The sequence below is a fragment of the Cryptomeria japonica genome, chromosome 5 (genome assembly GCF_030272615.1).
Source record: "Cryptomeria japonica chromosome 5, Sugi_1.0, whole genome shotgun sequence".
Classification (NCBI taxonomy): domain Eukaryota; kingdom Viridiplantae; phylum Streptophyta; class Pinopsida; order Cupressales; family Cupressaceae; genus Cryptomeria; species Cryptomeria japonica.
This window is the reverse complement of record NC_081409.1, coordinates 306,479,466-306,501,514: the sequence shown is the minus strand read 5'-3', so window position 1 is coordinate 306,501,514 and position 22,049 is coordinate 306,479,466. Positions and strand designations below refer to the sequence as shown.

Genomic DNA, 22,049 nt, shown 5'->3' with positions numbered 1-22,049 from the left:
GCGTCACATTGTTGTCCATAATCCACGCGCGTCCTTATGCAAAGAGTTATCAGAGGACGTACGGAGACATACTACATCTTGAGTGGAGAGGTCGGTTAGTGAATCTTCGAGAGGTTGTTATCTGCCTATCGAAGAGGTTCATTTTTCCCCCTCTACAGTTTTAATCTCAAGCTAATAAGACAAATCATAATTGTCAAGTCCGATCAGGAATTTGTGGCTAAAGGATAATAACTCTTCCTTGTTTATTAGTATCCAAGCAAGGATTCAAATCTGACCAGTATTTATTCATCCTAGACAAACATTCCAACGACATCAGCAAGATTTTAATTTTTTTTTTCCCCATGAGGACCTAATGCTCTTCCAGAACCAACATTGGCAAATAATGGTTTTTTTCACAAGGAACAACAGGTTGCATCTTGGACTTATGTGGAGTCTTATGTTTGGATAGACTATCTATAAACTAATGGTAATTAGTGGAGTTCCTTCTCAACTCATCTTTGTAGTTGTGACTACTATGTACTACAGGAGTTTCTCCTCGTTGTCAACCCATCTCTCTCCACACAACCACAATCTGTCTTCTGCATCCTTTAATAGTTTTTCCTCATTCCTCAAAGAGAAGGAATCAAGCATTCAATATCCAGGATATTCCCTATAAACAGTCATTCTGGCCTTCCCCTCTCTGAAATCAAAAAAGGATCCACCATCTGCAAGTCTTTAGTAAAGCATCGCACATCCTCTGTTTAACATTATATCTCGAGTTGTGAGAAAGCCTTTTCGAAGAAAAGAATTTAATTTTCCAGAGAATAATACATGAGCCTTCTCTGAAAATCGGAGATAACCCTTATACCCAGTACCAACACAGACCATTAATAAAGCCTTTCTCCAAACAAAATCAGCCGCATCCTTTAAACCATGTGACTGAAGAAATCCTGCATGTGTTTTAACGAAACATGTAGCTCAGCTGCATTCATTCACGATAAGTGACTCTAATCATTAATTCTCAAAACTTGCAAGATGGACAGTATGTTATAATCCAGAAGGGGGATAACTTATACGCTTGGACGAAACCAAGAAAACATTTTCTATCTTGAATGGTTGCTATTTGTCCCTGTGCAACAATTTTTCGGTTTTCTAGAGGTCCAAACTTTTAGACAAATCGTTATCTGCATTACAGAAGACTGAGGCAAGTATGTGCAACATGACTAATATTCTTGGAGGAAACCATTTTCTATCCTAAATGGTTGCTCTTTTGTGCCCTGCCCTCCCCAACAACACAAATTTAGTTGTTGTTTTTTTATGTACAGTTGGACCTGTCCCTAAATACAACAAATTGGTAAACAATAAAGGTGTGACTACAAATATGTGTAACATATCTACAAGAATCCAAAATTGTAAATAAATAAGAGACTTAACTAAAGTAAGAAATGCCTCTGTTAGAAGATGATCTTGTATAAAATTAGATATTGTCTAGATGATAAAAACGATAATAAGGCAACGTATCTCCACCAACCTGAACACCTAACCTTCTCCTTAAAGTACTAGGCATGCATGAAGTTAACACATATTTTGTTTAGTAGTTAAACAATTGTTGGAGCCTAGAGGAAAAGAAGAGGAATTATTTCTGTAGTAATGCCAACAGAACAGGTGGACGACATTCCTTCCATGGCCTTTGGTTACAACACTTAGCCGTTATTAGGCTACTCTGGTCACTTGACAACTATGTTACCCGGGGACGCGTCCCCGGTATTTTTTTCAGCCGTCCCCATCCCGAGGATGTCCCGGGGACAGGGGACTCCTAGGGGACGTCCCCATAAATTCTGCATATAGACAATGAATTTGGATAATGAATTTTATAAGCAATTTGACTTTGACTCTCAATTTAACACAAATTTGCCATAAGAACTCTACTAGTTCTTATATGTTAAGGTTCTATAATGGATATGTGCATGTTTTATCCATGTTTTCATATGAATATTTTAAATTTCCCTATTTATTTTAATTTTCCCTACTTTTATATAGCCGTCCCCTAGCCATCCCCTAGTCATCCCCAAAATTGGCAAAAAAAATCACCGTCCCAGAAACACGTACCCCCATCCCCTGCCGTCCCCATCCCGGAAACTTGGGGTAACATAGCTTGACAACCTTTGTCTTAGCATCCTTTTGCCTCAATTGTCAATAGGATATACCTTTTTCCTAATGAAGGTCACAAACATAATTCAGCAATGATATACACATAATGGGTATAACTTTTGTGAAGTTGTTAAAGAATTGTTGGAGCCTGAAGGTAATGAACATGAAACGTTTCCATAGTGCTGCAAAGGGAACTGCTGCACAATATTCCTTTCATGGCCTTTGCATATGCCAGTTAGCCGTTATTGGGCTTCTCTGGTCACTTCGCCACATCTGTCTTAGCATCTTTTTGCCTCACATTGTCAATATGGGTATACCTTTTTCCTAATGAAGGTCACTAACGTAATGTAACAATGATGCAACAGTGACCTCACAGTTAGAATCAAATAAATTCAAACTATGCAACAAAGACCTCATTATTCAATAATTATTTCTACATGTATAGCATGTCCCAGATGAAATATCCTTTTCTCTATTTCTTTAAAAACTTATGCAAAATATGTATATTTATTTAAATGATATCAGTTCATGGCAACATTTGTTGGATTCACAACTCCCAAACACATAAACAACTAATTAAATGTTGAACAACAATTGACGGATTATCTTAGGAGTTCTGAAGTTTGGTTACATAGTCTGAATTTGCAAATAGTCGATTCTAAGATAGAACGTACCAGAACCTCAACCTGGTTGCTATCATAATGGTTCTCAGAATTACGGCAGACCTCAGACTCGCTTCCTTTTGGCGTCTAGATCCTCCTCCAGGCTGTGATATTCATCTCCAGGTGCAGCGATTTATATTCAGACTGCTGGTGTATGGTTTAGACGACTGTAGGTGCCCTGACTAGTTGCATGTTGCTACTGATGACCCACGAATTGCTTCTGCACTTGGGTCGAATTCCTTGAAGAGCTGTTATCATACAAAACTTGCTATAATTTTCAGGCTGCTTTTTAGCATTCCAAGTCCTCTTGATGTGCTGCGATATTCTGAAGATATTATCCACTGCTATTTCTTCTTGTCAGCTTGATTGCTGAATAAATGTATTGAAAATCTAAAGCTATACAAGCAAACTCTACTGACTGGAGTTAATTCCGCCCCAACTTATTCTCTCATGGCTTCCTCTGTAAATGGCGGCTGAGTGTAAAACATTGAAATGGCTTAGGTTTGCATCCAAGCTTGGATCCTCAAGGTTTGCGTCCTGCAATCCAAAGATGATTTTTTTCCCTTGTAGAGAAAATTCATAAAACAGAAATACAGTTCGATGCACCCTCATTCCCAAATTGCACCTTATATAAATCTTCAACCAAAAAGCACGACTTCCTCCTCCAATACAAGACTTTGGTGATTTTTGGGAAATAATAATATTTAGCTTTTAATAAACAATTTGCCACCAAGGGGAATCACCTAGGAATTCTTAAGTCATGACTTAGGTGGCCCCAATTAAAGATTGCAAATGAATAATTAAATTCATATTAGCACAACTATAGCTTTTTCCAGGGATGACCCCACAACGCAGTGGTTAGCTGCAAACCTCCTACATGGGAGGTCTTGGGTTTGAGTCCACTCGAGACCCATGTGTCCCACACACAGGAAATGGAGAGATAAGGTGATGTCTGAGCATGGAAGACAGGACGACACAAGGAGATATAAGGGTGTTATTGTCGAGCAAATATGAGGATAAGGCACCTCAAAAATGTGTGGTCTCACTGGTTCATAGCTCCAATCAAAAGCGATTCGGCTTCGGCCCATTACCAAGCAAAAAAAAAAGTTATAGCTTTTTGCCCATTTACTTAAATATCATCTCATTCCCTTTGATTATTCTTAAGCCCACCTTATTAATATATTTAATTAAATAACTTTTCCCTTAGCTCAAATTGGGGACATTACAAGTCTTCCCACCCTGAGATTGCTTGCCCCAAGCAATCACAAGAGCCAAATTTGATTAAGACCAAGTACACCAATCGATACCTGGATCCCAAAGAAATCTTGGTGCATCTTCTTCAAATCTCCACTGCTCTAAACTGATGTAAACTTGATGATGATCAAAACTATGAAACATATTGACATAATTCCAATGTAGAAGAGCACCAACCCAACCCTCACTGAAATGAATCAGAACAGCCTGAAACCCATTAAATACATCACTCCACATGGTGAAGCCAACGCTCTTCGCATCAAGGAGCGATGTACCTCCAACACTATACCACTTCCCCATGAAGAAAGGATGATATAAGTCACCCAAATTCAAGTTACATATATGATCTAAATAATTTAAATGCACAAGAAACCCAAATTACACCCATCGCCCAAATAGGGTTTACATAATAAAGTAAAATATCAAAATGCTAAGGCCGACAGGCCACTTGGCATTTTGTGTACTAGATCGGCCCTAGAAGGGATCTGACCTAGCTACACATCGACACTTCGCAAGAAAAACAAATGTTCTTTCTTCTTAGCTCATTTCTTGACTCTTTTTCTACCTTAGGAGATGTGTTCTTGGGTTGAACGGGGACCTTTTCATCTGATTCATCATTTGATTTTTTATTCCTAAAGTTCTTCTTGTGTGGCTGAAAAGAGCTAACCCAATGGCATCATGCAAGGTATTAGGCTTATACGCCTTGACCAACCCCCTTAGACTATCACTTAGACCTTCTACAAACAACATAGTGTCTCTCCTTTCGGACATATCAGGAACCATGATAGAAATTTTTTTGGAACTCATTAACATATGTTTCCACATGTCCAAGTTGCTTGAGCTGAGCCAAATCCCTATAGTAAACCTCTACATCTTTCCGGTCAAAGCGAGCAATCAGCTTATTGACAAATTCCTCATAGAAATGAATTAAGACATGATCCTAACCCATGGTGCCACCAATCATATGCTACACTCTCTAGATGCATCATGGCAAACTGTATAGCCTTCTCTTCTTCCATAGGTTTTAGTGACAGGAATGTATCAAGCTTGTGCACCCATGATCTGGCACTTCCTTTCCTGCTTCCATCGAAAGTGGGCAATGTAACCTTATTCAATGCATCCTTAAATTCCTTAGGCTGAGTGCCTTGCTTGGTTTGCCCTCTAGACCTCCTTTCCTGTCTCTCCTAGCGGTATCTGGCTTTTTCCCTTCGCTGGTTCATGAATTGATTCAAGTTGATCAGCCCTCTTACATTAGAGGGAAGCGCTATATATTCATCAAATGCCACCATAACATTATCAGTAATGTGAGTCTCAGCTTCCTCCAACGCAAGAACGTCTTCTTCCTCAGCTTGCCTTGGCAAAAACATAGGACGAAGTTGACCTTGTGCTCTCTGTCCTAACAGTGTTAGATGTTGTTCTATCCTGATTTTCATGCCCAACTTCACTTCTTTCACCATCCTGATTCTATGCCTACGGCTAAATTCTCAGATTGCCAATGGTATTAACAAGCTGTTGTTGTGACCACATGAAAGTTTGCATCATTTGTTGCTGCTGTTATGCCATTTGAGCCATAATATCCTGAAGACTTGGTTGTCCATTACCACCCCCTTCTCGTTGCTCTGCCATGTTGTCGGGTTCAAATAAGGGTTCCTGAAGCTTCTGATTGATGTCCATATCTGCTCCTAGTGAAATATCTGTATGGTCCTACCTCACTAGGGCGCATAGAATTAATTACAGGTAATCTCAAACCTTTATGCAACTGTAAATACCTGCATGCACAGGAAACCCCCACAGGCTGGCAGGGTCTATGTGGTCTGATACCACTGAAATATCCTTTTCTCTATTTCTTTAAAAACTTATGCAAAATATGTATATTTATTTAAATGAGATCGGTTCATAGCAACATTTGTTGGATTCACAACTCCCAAACACATAAACAACTAATGCAATGTTGAACAACAATTGACGGATTATCTTTAGGAGTTCTAGAGTTTAGTTACATAATCTGAATTTGCAAATGGTCGATTCTAAGATAGGACATACCAGAACCTCGACCTGGTTGCTATCATAATGGTTGTTTCGCAATTATGGCAGACCTCAGACTCGCTTCCTTTTGGCGTCTAGATCTTCCTCCAGGTGCAGTGATTTATATTCAGACTGCTGGTATATGGTTTAGACCACTAAAGGTGCCCTGAATAGTTGCATGTTGCTACTGATCACCCACGAATTGCTTCTGCACTTGGGTCGAATTCCTTGAAGAGTGTTATCAGAAAAAACTTGCTATAATTTTCAGACAGCTTTTTAGCGTTCCAAGTCCTCTTGATGTGCTGAGATATTCTGAAGATATCATCCACTGCTATTTCTTCTTGGTGGCTTGATTGCTGAATAAGTGTATTGAAAATCTAAGCTATACAACCAAACTCTCCTCACTGGGGTTAATTCCGCCCCAACTTATTCTCTCACAGCTTCCTCTGTGAATGGCAGCTGAGTGTAAAACATTGAAATGGCTTGAGTTCGCGTCCAAGCTTGGATCCTCGGGGTTTGTGTCCTGCAATCCAAAGATAGTTTTTTTCCCTTGCAGAGAAAATTCATAAAACAGAAATACAGTTCGATGCACCCTCATTCCCAAATTGCACCTTATTTAATAAATCTTCAACCAAAAAGCACGACTTCCTCCTCCAATACAAGACTTGGGCGATTTTTGGGAAATAATAATATTTAGCTTTTAATAAACAATTTGCCACCAAGGGGAATCGCCAAGGAATTCTTAAGTCATGACTTAAGTGGCCCCAATTAAAGATTGCAAATGAATAATTAAATTCATATTGGTGCAACTATAGCTTTTTGCCCATTTATTTAAATATCATCTCATTCCCTTTGATTATTCTTTGCCCACCTTATTAATATATTTAATTAAATATCTTTTCCCTTAATTCCCTTAGCACAAATCGGGGACATTACACCAGATAAGTTTCCCCCTCTTTACAGCAGTCTCTTGTAAATGGTATCTGAGTCCTTAGAGATGCATACTGTTGAAAAGGGATATTTTTTAGTATTTGCGGCACTTATGTAACTCATTTTTGCATAGAAAATAGTAGCGGAGACCATGAAGCATCCTATAAGTCCCAAAGCCTTCTCATAAAGGCATTTCAAATTTTATTTTTTCATTTCTAAAATATTTGGCACGTAAATGACTATACCCACCTGAACACCAAATTATTATCATTTCTCTATGGTATTGAATAGAAAGCTTTATATGATGAGACATGATGTGTATTTGGAGATCAGTATACGATGTTGGTTAGCTTCATAAGCCACAGAAAAATCCCTTGAATAACATGACAATGACCAATTTTAAATCAGTTGGACAATCCCAAAAGTTAAACCACAAAGTCTGGCATGGAAAGATGGGTTACCTGCTGCATCTGGTTGTACTGTCCATTGTGATGTTCCTTTGTATGCACGGGCCCGCTTTGAACCTATCAAATTTTTCCACATGGCAATATCATTTAATTATAGCTGTAATAAACTTTATACAGACTACTGACACAACTGATGACTAATCAAGGAATGGTCTTTTTCTAGAAATGGTTCGAAGTAGTAGCAGATTTCTTCTTTAAAAATTAATCATATGCTGAAATGAGTTCCTCGGAAAGAAAATATCTTATGACAATATTTAGTGAAAATGAAGCAAATCCATACCTTGGTTTAATATCTCTGAAGGAAAATATGCTGCAGCAAGCTTTAGAACAGAAGAAAGTGGAGGACGATTTATGCGCACATTTGGTTTATACCTGTCAGAATATCGTTCTATTTCAGCTATCACTCCCACTGAAAAAGAAAAACATAAAGTTTGTCAATTTATTGTTCAAAAATAAGCAAACACAATTTAAAAATATGGCAGCTTGGGTGTACGATAGCTCAATAAAATGAATAAAAGAAATCAAATAGAATTCCTTCTTTATGTAGCTACAGTAACTCAGAAAAAGCATTGCACGCACAAATATAAAGCTCTGCTAGAGTTTATGGGGTAAATCACAAACTCTTTCAGCCCTTCAATCACTCTCCTTGTGCCATACCAGAACAGTTCAAGCGGTTCTATTCTTTTTATCAAATATTTTGTGAAAAACAAATATATTTGCAAACACTTCTCTCTTTCCATTAAAATAATCAATCCTTTAAGTTTTCCCTTATCTTTAGGAACAAAGTATTTTCTCGACACTCCAAAAAAACTTTATTTTAGTTCCGCATTAAAATCCTAAAAAGAGCTTCGTCAGTACTGCATTTGCAATCCTTGTTAATAACTTGCCAGTTAAATATTTTCATGCATCAAATGGTTTGAGAAAATAACATCAACTCTTTCCTTGCCTAATTAATACAGTGGCACAAGCTCTGTGAAGGTATATAAAGAAGGAACAATAGAAAAGAAGAATAAAAGATCTGCACATAAGTTTCTCTGTGAATCTAATACCCTATTTTCAATCTCTCAATGATCAGCAAGGGCTCCAACAACTCAAAAGGCATAAACTTTACAGAAAGTATAGGATGCTCATGGAAAGGTTGTGGATCAAAAATCGACAAGGAAAAGATTTTTCTCTAATATACTGGCAGAATTAAAAGAAAGAAAATGCCAACTAATAGAGTTTCAAAGCTTAAGTGTTGGACATTGTAATCTTGTCTGTTTTGTCTAAGGACCTTCTAGTAAATTTTCAGCAAAGTGCCTTATTTAGTCAGCCTCCTTTTGATATGTGCCAGGTCAGCATCCTTCGATATGTAATCACATGCTTACGCTAAGGATGGGTGAAAAGAATACATACAAAGTAATCACATGCTTTTTCTCCAACAAACAAGAATAGTATTTAGACTAATTGACATTAACATTTATTTGGACATCACATCGCTAGTGGTCCTCAATTTTGTGGAGTCTCTAAAAGAGACAAAATTGCGAATGTAATCGGAAGACCTTTATTATAGATAGGTTCAATTATTGTGCTTAGCAAGAACCACCATTTAAGAACACTAATTGTATAGTCAACGATCATGATTAAGGACATATAGGGCACTCTAAGAGAATTTACACCGGATGTAAAAATACTTAATAATGTTAATGTATGGATTAATTGAATTAGGCTAATGGTTAAAATAATAATATAAGTAATCTATGAAAAATAAATGAAATATATTTAATTTATTTTAATAAAGGAAATGTTATTTAAATAATTAATATATTTAAATGGAATGATACTTAACATTTAATATATTTTTGATATGTAATATTTATTATATTTAAATGAAATGTATTTAATAGTTAATATATTTAAAAAAGGGAAAACAATATATTTAATATATTATAAAGGCATGGCTTAAACAATTAAAATAAGCCTGGTTACTCCCGCACGAAGTGGTGCGTGGGTCGCACCCCTTCATGCGGAAGGGGCCCGTGGAGGGGCACAACCCCTCACGGGCTATATAGAGAAGCAGCGGCAGAGAAGAAAAGGGGGAGGAGAGGGGAGGGAGGTGGAGAGAAGCTTCCGCTGCAGACGAAAGGTAAGAAGGCTCGTATTAATGTTCATTATTATTAATTAATATGTAATGTTCATTGTTAATTAATTAGTATTCAGTATTATTAATTAATATGTAATATATGTAATGTTCATTAACATTAGTAATGTTCATTAATATGTAATATATTTTAATATATGTAATGTTCATTAACATTAGTTAATGGGTAATGTGGAATGCTCGTAAATATGTGATGTTAATTATTGTCCAAGTGAATGTATATATATTAATTGATGTATAATATTCAGTGGTCATTAAATATAGGTAAAGGATATAATCATGTTAATTATTGTATACATAAGTTTGCATATTAAGAAGGATTATGAATACAAAGGTATTCTAAGAAATGTAATGCATATGTAAAAGATGGAAAATCATATTGATATATAAATTAATTTAAGATTACATTAAGAATTCATGTTAACACAAGGGATAGTTTATGAACTGAAACTGTTATACAAATGTATGGCTTGGTTGACTAAAACTCAACCAAGAAGAGAAGGATCTAGTCAATCCCCTTTGAGGACTTGGAGGATGGAGGCATCACCCAAGACAAGGAAAAGGCAAGGGTCTTCCTTGGCTGGCTTGGGTATAAGGGGTTATAACCAAGACAGGACTCAAAGGTCGGGCCGATCCCCTCTGAGGACTTGGATGATGAAGGCATCACCCAAGGCAAGGAATAGACAAGGGTCTTCCTTGGATGGCTTGGGTGTAAGAGGTTACACCTAAGACAGGATTCGAATTCATCTTCGAATTCCTGGAGGACTTGGGACCAAGGGGTTCCAAGAAGGCGAGCCTCACCGCCGCCTAAGGACATACTTACGTATGGCATTGTATCCTTTTTATTAGATGAAAATTATGATTATGTTAATTAAGCATTGAAGATAGATTGCAATTTAGATTACTTATATATATATATATATATATGTGTGTGTGTGTGTGTGTGTGTGTGTGTGTGTGTGTGTGTGTGTGTGTGTGTGTGTTTGTTTGTTATGTTCTAACAATCTGTTTTGCAAGTTAATGATCTCTAAATAGTAGGGACATTACAGAGAACCCTTTACAATGAGGCTTAATAGCCCTATATATAGCGAATTGGCAAAGAAGAGACCAATGGTCAAAGAGGAGAAACCCTGACCCTGGCATGCACAAGATGAGGTCGGTCCGGGTAGGTATGGAAGTGCATAGATCTGACATGGAGGCATGCAAGACACCCATCCATACCTTGACAGGGCAATCCCAAGAAGGAAAGTAACCATAAATAAGCATGGCCTTGGACTCCACTTGATGGCAATCCTACAAAAAACATTAAATGTGCCCATGTAGCTCCATGAATGAATGTAGACAAGTTGTAGGGGTCGGTGGAGCATTAAGAGCCTTGAGTGTTGATCACGTCATCTGGAAATGATGTCACCAAAGGTCAGACGTCGGGCCCTCAAGAAAATGTTGCAAGGGAAGAGGAGTTGGGAACCTTAGAGTCTGGAGGAATGAGAGAAAAGGGATGAGAGGAAAGGGAGGAAAGGAGGTCTGAAATTTTGGGGTTTCGGGATTCTATGACCCAGACAGGAAGGAGGAAAGGGAGGAAAGGAGGTCCAGAATTTCGAGGTTTTGGGATTTCGAGGTCCGGAAGGGAAGGAGGAAAGGGACGAAAGGAGGTCCATAATTCCGAGGTTTTGGGCTCTGGAAGGTAAGGAAAAAAGGGAGGAAAGGAGATCCAGAATTCCGAGGTTCGGGGATTCTAGGGTCCAAAGGAGGAAAGGGAGGAAAGGAGGTTCGGAATTCCAAGGTTTCGGAATTCTGGGGTCCGGAAGGGACCAATGGTCTCCAAGGAACGAAGGCAGATGCAAAGGGGAAAGGCCTGAAGCCGCCTCTTGACAAGATAACATTTCATGATTCCATTGGTTTTGTCCTTGATCAACTAGGGCAGCGCTGATCCATGGAACATATCTCTAATCGGTTATCACTGATGGACCAAGGGTTTCATAAAATGACAATAAGTCCCTTATTGAGATCAGCCTCCTTTGGATATGTGTCAAGTCGGCCTCGTCTAATATGTATATTGATGTGCACATATGTTAATTCAAGCCATGGTAAGCAAATTTTGTACTCAAAAAATTAATCCTAACTACAAAGTAGCTTAAAATGTAAAGTCCAATTAGAACACTAGATCAAATTATACTAGTCTTCAAACACATACTATTGAAAATATGAATATCAAATACTCACAAATTTGAAATCTCAAAACTATATCTATCTTTTTATTAAAACTAAAAGAATTACACTTAACTAGTTCAACACTCAACTATGCACTCTCTATCTACTCACTCTATCTCTCTTGTTTCAATGGTGAGTTATAGGTCTATTTTATAGAACAAGGGAACTCTTGTGTTGACAAATGAAAAATATCCATCAAAGAATGGCTACCAAGCAACAACACTCCCTCTTTGAAAGGAATGTGTTCCTCATCAAACCAAATTTTGCCCTCAAAATCTCAAATTTCCCTTTTGCCAACTGCTTTGTCAAAATATTTATAGCCCACAACTATAAGGAAACATGCTTAAGAACTATTACTCCCTTTTGAACACCATCTCTAAGAATATGTTATTGACTGTCCATATACATGGAGTGTGTAATGCCCCCTACCTGACTAACATAATTAATCTAAATCAATATGCTTAAATTGATTGAAAGACTAATCATGAAGCCAATCATTGATATTCTTCAATTTATTAATTATTAACAAGTGCTTATTTATTTTCCTCATTAGATGATTAATTTCATTATTCATAGTACTTAATATAGATATCAGACCTTGCTACGACTTCAGTTTTAAAGGAGAAGGGTTTATGTATGTTACCAAAGCGCTTAGAGACCAAATACAATAGGTTCCCTCAAAGTTTACAGATCCAAGCCCTTACCTATCTTGGGTCTATACCCTCAAGGCTTATGGGTCGCTGATCCCCACCCTATCGTGGGATTTAACCTATTCCTTGGATTTAGACAGCCCCTCTTTGGAATATCTCATTCCCATCTTCTTAAATACTGACAGTAATAACATGATTTAGATTATAAGTATACTAATTTCTTATGTATTATGAATATATATGAAATTAAGTATGACTGTCATACATATTGCAGTCCATGTTAATATTACTATTAATTTTGCATAAGAACATTATCGGACTTCATATATTAAGCATACTTATTAAACACATCCCCATGCATACCACCAAGAACAAGGATGTTACTGCCTGTAACTTAATAACAGTTTTGTTCTGATCTGATCTAATCAATGGTGATCTCACTGGATGCTTTGATTCCTTTCCTTATGTTAGTTTTAGGATCAGAAATGAAATAAGCAGAAATACAACAACACATAGAGCAATGAACACAACAGATACCCTAGGAAAACCCTCCTACTCAAGGAAGAAAAACCCAGCAAGATATTCTCTTATAAATCAGAATAATATCAAGCCCTAGAAAGGCCTGATACAATACAATGGATCTGCACTTATATGGTGCAATTTCTTGAATACAAAATATATAACTCTTCTCCTTGAGTCAAATCTGCTACACTTGAAGGGTGAACCTGCTGCTGCTGCTAGAAGATGTGAATTGGAATGAATTGAATTGTTGATTGAAATGAATGATCACCACCTTACATATATACCAATCTAGGTGACCTTTCATCCAAGTCGGCTCCCTTAAGAAAAACATAAAATAATAATTTCAATAGGTAGGCCGACCTACTTTTAATTAAGGAGAAAATATCTCCTAAAGCTACCAAACACTAACACTCCCTCTTAGCTAAGGAGATATTTTCCAGATATCTACGTCATGGAGTCTTTCAACATGACGCCCACAACGGTTACATCCATTTGCGGAAAGCTCAAAGGTTCATCACGGAGTCTCTCAACGTGACACCATGGAGTCTCTCAACGTGACGTTGTCATGGAGTCTCTCAACATGACATCCACCATGGATACTCCCATGTGTGGAAAGAAAAATGTGCACAAGTGTCCATCACAGAGTCTCCCAACGTGATGTCGTCATGGAGTCTCTCAACATGACGTCTCATCTCAGTCTTAGAGATGAACAAGGGCTCACACCTCATATTTCTCCGTCTTAGAGAAACATACATTACAAGGGCTTTCACCTCATATTTCTCCATCTCAGAGAAATATACATTACAAGGGCTTTCACCTCATATTTCTCCGTCTCAAAGAAATAAACACTACAAGGGCTTTCACCTCATATTTCTCTGTCTCAGAGAAATATACACTGCAAGGGGTTTCACCTCATATTTTTCCGTCTCAGAGAAATATACACTACAAGGGCTTCATGATGATGTGACTCCCTCTAAAGTTCCAAGTACTTGCATCAACCTTCTGATCACCTCGTCCAAGGTTGCCTCTGTTGGTTTGCCAGACTCCCTCTGAATGTTAATTCCTCCTCTTTGAAGAAACAATGACAATCTGAATAGGTTCTTCCTCTTAGAGAGATGTCTCTAGTTATGTACCACCAACTCAGCCCCATGGCAACAAGTTGTGTCTCCATTCTTCAGCTTGTGTGACTTCCTCACAGGATGCATCAAGCTCTTCCTTGAATGCAATCTCTCATCATCCTTATGCTCCTCAATCCGTCCTAAAAGCATCTTTAGAGAGATTACTAATAGTTCATAAAATCAACCTATCCCGAAGAGAAATACCAATGCTAGAAGCATACATGATTCACTATTCCAAATAACTACATAAAAGATTCATGAACATTATTCAAGGGTATGAAATACTTATCCCTTTATTGTCTAATCTTCCTCTCAATCCACCAATTGTTCTTTCATGATCTTTGGGCCTAAAGATTCAGATCTGCTCCAGATGCGCCCAAAATAGGAACAACAAATTTCTGTATCATAAGATATGAATAGAAGCACCAATATATTGTGTATCACCAGGAATAACCCTCAAACAATCCAAGCAATGATCAAACATTTCGAATGAAATACTTGTGCATATTTTGCAAATGACGCCTTGGACAATAATCTGCTCAGTTTCACGTATTTCATATATATACTGGCAAATTGACATATAACAAATGTTTATTGTACATTCCACCAATGCTCATCGAATTAATTTATAGAATGAAGGTACCCGAAGTTCTATTTGCTAGATACAGTCCCATCAGCATGTTCAACTTTTGCTTCCTTCTAAGGTCCTAATTTCGTTCCAAATAGTGCCGCCAATACTCGGTATCTATAGGGGAGAAAGGCTCCAATTGCTGAGTGGCGAGAGCCGGAGGCTATGCAGCCACGAGCAAATCAGGAGTCACTCCACAGATAGTCGCTATACTCAAATCCATGTGTCCTTCATGATTCCTGATGATGTATAGTGTCTGCAGCCCTAGGAGTTGATTGTGTATCTTGTTGATGGATCTTACAGGCTCACGCAGTGCTGTATGATAAGATAAGAGCTTTGCAGTAGGCGTGAATGTTCAGGCCCTAGATGCTCGATATTTTCCACTTATCCGCCTCCAATACAAACGTCTCCTCTTGAGTGCCACGCCAATAGACTACATAAGATTCAATGTCTTTCAAAATGAACTTCATAGAGAATCTACTTAATTAAATCTGATCGGATCTCTTGAACCCGCTCTGATACCATGTTAGTTTTAGGATCAAAAATGAAATAAGCAGAAATACAATAACACATAGAGCAATGAACACAGCAGATACCCTGGGAAAACCCTCCTACTCAAAGGAGAAAAACCCAGCAAGATATTCTCTTATAAATCAGAATAATATCAAGCCCTAGAAAGGTCGAATACAATACAATTGATTTGCACTTATATGGTGCAATTTCTTGAATACAAAATATATAACTCTTCTCCTTGAGTCAAATCTGCTGCACTTGAAGGGCGAACCTACTGCTGCTGCTAGAAGATGCGAATTGGAATGAATTGAGTTGTTGATTGAAATGAATGATCACCAGCTTACATATATACCAATCTAGGTGACCTTTCATCTAGGTTGGCTCCCTTAAGAAAAACATAAAATAATAATTGCAATATGTAGGCCGACCTGCTTTTAATTAAAGAGAAAATATCTCCTGAAGCTACCAAACACTAACACTTTATATCTCTCGATGTGAGGGAGAGGTCACACCTCTTCATCATGCAATGCCCTTTGGCAAGAGACACACCCTTTCACCATTAGCACCCTTTGAAAGAGTGCAACTCTTCATTACTTCTGCCCTTTGAAAGGGACACAACCTTTCACAATCAGATCTGCACTTCTTATTTAAATCAGATTTGCACTTCACATTTTCCAAATTCTCCCCCCATCAAATGAGGTTCTCTTTTCCCTTTTATCTCTCACGTTTGAGGGAGTCACAACTTATCATTTCATGCCTTTTGACCATTCATTAACTTTAATCAATTTTTAATTATATTAAATTATATTCTTTTATATTAAAATTTAATTTTTATATTAAAATTTAATTTTTATATTTATTCTTTTGTATTTTAATTTTATTATTATTATTATTATTATTATTATTATTGTTATTATTATTATTATTACTATTATTATTATTTATTATTATTAAATTATGTTTCAAAGCAAGGACATTACAGAGTGATTGTGAAATACTAGGTTTTCAAAGAGCTAGTTGCAACTTTGACTGTCACAATACACAATTGTTGGCTCCAACATCTGATCAATAACATTTCACAACAATTTGCAAAGCAAGATAGCCTTGCAACCAGCATGAAGCTAACACATACTTTGCCTCTATTCCACTACTACCTACTTCCTATTGAGCTAAGATAACATACCCGACAAGCTGATATAAAATCTTGAAGTACTCTTGCTAGCACTAGCATCACCACCCAGTTTGAATCCATAAAGTCACACAACATCGTGTCTCCAACTCGAGCATACTTTAACCAATAATGAATTGGGCCCTTCAAACATCAAAGCACATGCTCCATGGTAGTCTAGTGAATCTACATTGGCTAAACCATGAACTGGATCGATATATTCATTGCAAAGCTAATATTAGGTTGGCTATAGATAAAAATTAGGATCTTTGGTTACTAATCATTACAAATAAAAAAAAATTAAATAAGAATTACACAATACAAAACTTAAACACATTACAAAATATATACATGGAGAAAGCCTTTCAAGGTAAAAAAACCTTTACTTCATAATCAATGATACCTCTTGTGCATAGTGATTGAATTCACTATTAATCTCCAAATTCCCACACCTCTCAATGAGAGAGAACCTCCTTAAATATAGAAAGGGCAAAACACTTAAAGGGGTATTACTTAGACTTGTTCAAAAGCTAACATTTATAAATAATTAATAATCTAATAGTTTGCTAAATCAATAATTATTTAAATGATATATGCTATATAAAGCATATAATGTGCATAAAGTTCGATAACATTATATTAGAACAATATACAAATGTTACAAGGGCATGACCCCTAAAAACATCATGCTCTAACACTCCCCCTTGATGTTAATAAGGGGCATCAATTGTCAATTTCTATCAAAGAAAAAACTGAAGTACCTCAATAATGTAGGTTTTCTTTGTAATGTCCCATTTTTCGAACCAAATCAAATTAGAGGACCTGAAGCCCATTTTTATTCCCCTTAGATTGAAGGGGGGATTTACAGGGGAATCCAATTAATAAAATATAATTTATTGACTTGTCCAAATGGGTACCTTAAATTATAACTTTGAAAAAAGATCACTTAATTTATTATTATTGAATAGGGGCCAAAAAGCAAATAAAAGGGATGAACATTCAAATAGAAATAATATTTTTTAATTACTTTTATGGTTGGATGGAAAAGGGAATAAAAAAGCAATTACTAGGAAAAATCATTCATTCTATCATTATCAATTTCCAAAAACTCTTGTTGAGTTTTGACTCAACTTCTGCTGAGGACGATAACTGTCACGGATTAACCAAAAATGAAATCAAAAGACACAAACCTTTTGATTCCAAATGTTGGCTTCATTCAAAGGTCAAGTTTGTGCTTACAATGGGATTACAAGTTTTAAGAGTTCCAGCTCATCTCAAAAATTAACAAATATATATATATACTAATGGATTCAAAATTTTCTGGAATTTATTTGTTTTATGTATTGGTCAATAAGTGGTAGTTGCTCATACCATCATTGGAGCTAGATGTCACAATTGAAAAAGGTAGCAAACAGGTTTGTTTTAAATAATTTCATTGATCTGCCAGCAACTCCTATTTGCATGTTAGTAATAATTTAACAGGAGAGAAATTGAAGAAAGCAATAAGGATCGCTGCAATTTACAAGAGAAGTTATCATAAAGGAATCACATTTTATCAAGGCAAGACATTGCAAGTTATCAAAATTATCGGTTGTGTCTTGTAATGTCCCCTACCCGATCTATTTAAATATACTAAAATTGATAGATTTTCTTCAATAAGTTATTAACAAGTGCTTGTCTATTTTCCTCATTAGCTGATTAATTTCATTATTCATAGTTCTTAATATAGATATCAAACCTTGCTACTACTTCAGTTTTAAGGGAGAAGGGTTTACATATGTTACCAAAGCGCTTAGAGACCAACTACAATAGGTTCCCTCAAAGTTTACAGATCCAAGCCCTTACCTATCTTGGGTCTATACCCTCAAGGCTTATGGGTCACTGATCCCCACCCTATCTTGGGACTTAACCTATTGCTTGGATTTAGACTGCCCCTCTTTGGAACATCTCCATCCCATCTTCTTAAATACGAAAAGTAATAACATGATTTAGACTACAAGTATATATATTTCTTATGTATTATGAATATATATATGAATTAAGTATGACTGTCATACATATTGCAATCCATATTAGCATTGCTATTAATTCTGCATAAGAACATTATTGGGCTTCATATATTAAGCATACTTATTAAGCACATCCCCATGCATACCACCAAGAACACAAATGTTACTGCCTGTAACTTGATAACAATTCTGATCTGATCTGATCAATGGTGATCTTACTAGATGCTTTTGATTCCTTTCCTTTATATCTCTCAATGTGAGGGAGAGGTCACACCTCTTCATCATGTATACCCTTTGGCAAGAGACACACCCTTTCACCATTAGCACCCTTTGAAAGAGTGCAACTCTTCATTATTTCTGCCATTTGAAAGGGACACAACCTCTCATAATCAGATCTGCACTTATTATTTAAATCAGTTCTGCACTTCTCATTTCCAAATTATTCCCCCTCTCAAATGAGGTTCTCTTCTCCCTTTTATATCTCATTGTTGAGGGAGTCACAACCTTTCCTTTCATTTCTTTTGACTTTTCATTAACTTAATTAATTTTTAATTAATCATATTTAATTATATTTAATTATTTTATTTTATATTTTAATTTACTGTTAAATATTTTAATTTTATTATTATCATTTATTATTAAATTTTATTTCAAAGTGGGGACATTACATGTCTTCTAGTCCAGCAGCATTGTTAGGTGAAATTGTGCGCCCCTCCAAAGACGGGAGTTAAATTTTAAGGAATGCCAGTTCATTTTTAAAATAATTTCATTGATTTGCCTGCAACTCCTATTTGCATGTTAGTAATAATTTAACAAAAGAGAAATCGCAGAAAGCAAAAAGGATCGCTGCAATTTACAGGAGAAGTTATCAAAAAGGAATCGCATTTTATCAAGGCAAGCGGACATTGCAAGTTATCAAAATTAACGGTTGTGTTTTCCAGTGCAGCAGAGCATTGTTAGGAGAAATTCTGGGGCCCTCCAAAGACGGGAGTTAAATTTTAAAGAATGCCAGTTTATTTGTTGGCCACCAACCTATGAGAGAAGGACATGTCAGATTTGTAACTCCTCTACAAGTATTGTTTATTGTATTTAAAGTAGCTGTGCTTATTAAAGGGGATGTAGGAGAGTATAGTTGTGGAAAAAGAACAAATCTAGCTGCTCCAATTCAAGGGGGAATCTTAGGAAGAAAAAAAAAACAAAAAAGAGATCGCAGCCAAAAGAATGGTGGTAACAACCAGTCAGCGCACAAAGATAAAAGGCAAAGCTAGAATTGAGTGTATTTAATATTGTGTTTCCAACTGCCAGCAACCAGAAAAGTATGTAAGGGATAGTGTCTTTTCGCGGGGGGGTTGCAGCCTACACTTGGTGCCCCTAGAGCACACCCCAGACCCAGGCTCAAAGCGTTCCCGACTCCGAGTCATTCTTCTCGTGCCAAGTCTCATGACCAAGTTGTGAGGAGCACAAGGGAACTTGAGGGTCATGAGCACAAGGCCACGCAACAAAGCGATCAACGGATGCTCCCTCAACTGAGTGATAGTGTTGCATGAGCGCACCGTTGGTTTAGCCTTGAAGCAAGAAAAGATGCCAACTTGCTGGTGCAACATATATATGTGACCTAGTCGAGTGCACCAATGACAAGTCAAGCTAGGCAAGTTGCTAGGTGACCAAGTTACTCAATGGAGGAATAAGGCATTCTTTTTGGTAGAGGCCCAATTATAGACTAGGCGAGGCAGTGATGAGTCGAGATGCATGGACAATTGCAAGGGGGTGCCAAGTTGCAAAGGATGTTACAGGGATGAGCTTAATTGCAATGGTTGTCATGGTACAAGGTAGATGTGGTGTTGGGGAACTGATTTGCAAGGGCGGTACACAAAGAAGTGTCAAGTTGCATTGGTGTAATGCAATGTTGGAGATTGAGTTTTCGGAGCGAGACCTTAGAGGGCCCAACAAGGGGTGCACTAGGCAAGAATTCAAGTGTCTAAATAGGACATTGTGGTAGAAGTCCGCATAGCAATGAGCTAGACTCAAGTCCTCAAGTTGAGTTGGGAGTTAACAGGATTACAATAGTTGGACATTGTGCCAAGGAGTCAGTTGCAATCCAAAGGGCAAGTCAAGATACTCAATTGGGAAGCTAGAGTCGTGGGTTGAGTTAAGGTGACATTGCGAAAATGGAATTTAAGGTGTTTGTCGAAGTTGCTATTTGGAGTCAAGAACTAAACAAGGAGTTAAACAACAAAGATCTAGGGATTAGACAAATAACTTATATAAAAGGGGTGTGTTAGTCGAATGGTCAAGGTACCAGGAGCGTACCTCAAGACAATCTAGGGTTCCTCCCCTCGAGGAAAATGCAATGGTAGTCCTAGAACCATAGCTTTGCAAGGAGCTTGATGTTCTTCATGGATCCTAGGTGTGAAGAAAAGTAATGCCATCATGACCCAAGGAGGTGAACTTGTAGGGAAAGCCAAAGGTCTCAGATCTATAAAGCTAGTAACAAAGGCAGCACAAGGGCAACTCCATGGATATCAAGCGAGAAGTCAAGTGCTGGAACTCGATGAGCAAGGCGAGTCGACTTGGATAACAATGCTAAGTCCCTAGGTTCATGAGGAGAGCTAGAAAAGTGGGTGTTGTGTCGAATACACACCCAAGTCACCATTAAATGAGCAAACATCACATGGGAGCTCGGACCCCATGACCCCGCCAAGATGAGGGATAGAAATAATAATGTTGGAAAAAGTGTTTGGAATACTCCAAGGAAGGAGTCAAGACATGGAGTGAGCTCAATGCGATGATTGAGTAAAGTCGAGGTGTGGAATTGAAGAGTTGGTACAGGGAAGTTTTGTAGACATGCTCTAAGAGAATCACTAGTTTGGGGTAAGAACCTAGCATCCCAAGGGGAAGGAATGGTGCCCGAGTAGGTGACACTGAGTAGGCAAGACGACTAGGTTGGGTATGGAAACATGGGGCCTATGATACTAAGTATGACATGGAGTAGGTCCGAGGTTTGACCATGGGTGTAACTCGAGAGTGCTAGGAGGAATAAGGAAGTCAACTCAAGTTTGAGATCTATGAGTTCCAAGGTAGTCTATGTCGTATGGGAGGCAAAATAGGTGAGTCATTGGTGAGACCAAGATGGAGTGTCGAGGGCATGTCGAAGAGTACGAAGAGATCGAAGTAACAAGAGATCGCATGCATTGCTATTCTACAAGGGTGTATATGCAAGACAAATGCAAGGATCATTCAGAGAACTAAAGGCTTAGTCTCGAGATTTGAAAGGACTTATCCACAATGGGAGTTGTGATTAAAGTTCATCAATGTCGCATGAGGGTGGATCTTTTGAAGCTAGAAAAAAGTGTGATTTGGCAATCACATGAACCAACCTCGTGACAAAGGATGTAGGAGAAAACAATCAAAAGTTTTAAGGGATCATAGCACCAATATCAAATTCCAATGTAATTTAACATATTAATGATATTTCAATGATGAGGAACAAAGAGAGGAGAGGCGCTATCCTTGCCGACAGCTTGAACCATGAACCCAATTGCAATGAGTTCGACCGAACCAAGCCCATGGGTACCCCGCCCCGAGATCCGTAAGTGGAACATTATTCGTTATTTCAATGATG

The 22,049-nt window shown here is 37.5% G+C and overlaps 1 protein-coding gene across 11 annotated transcripts in view; it reads right to left on the bottom strand.

The window, feature by feature from the left end:
• LOC131066564 (uncharacterized) overlaps positions 1–22,049 on the bottom strand; it is a 94,568-nt gene that overhangs the window by 28,255 nt on the left and 44,264 nt on the right. For all 11 annotated transcript variants that reach the window (XR_009372606.1, XR_009372610.1, XR_009372608.1 and 8 more), the window contains 2 exons: positions 7,749–7,877; positions 7,463–7,525 (listed from right to left, as the gene is read on the bottom strand). Coding sequence is in view for 1 of the 11 variants with exons in the window: in XM_059221437.1 (XP_059077420.1) it covers positions 7,463–7,525; positions 7,749–7,877 (192 nt within the window). In the remaining 10 variants the exon portion in view is untranslated. The remainder of the gene's footprint in view (positions 1–7,462; positions 7,526–7,748; positions 7,878–22,049) is intronic.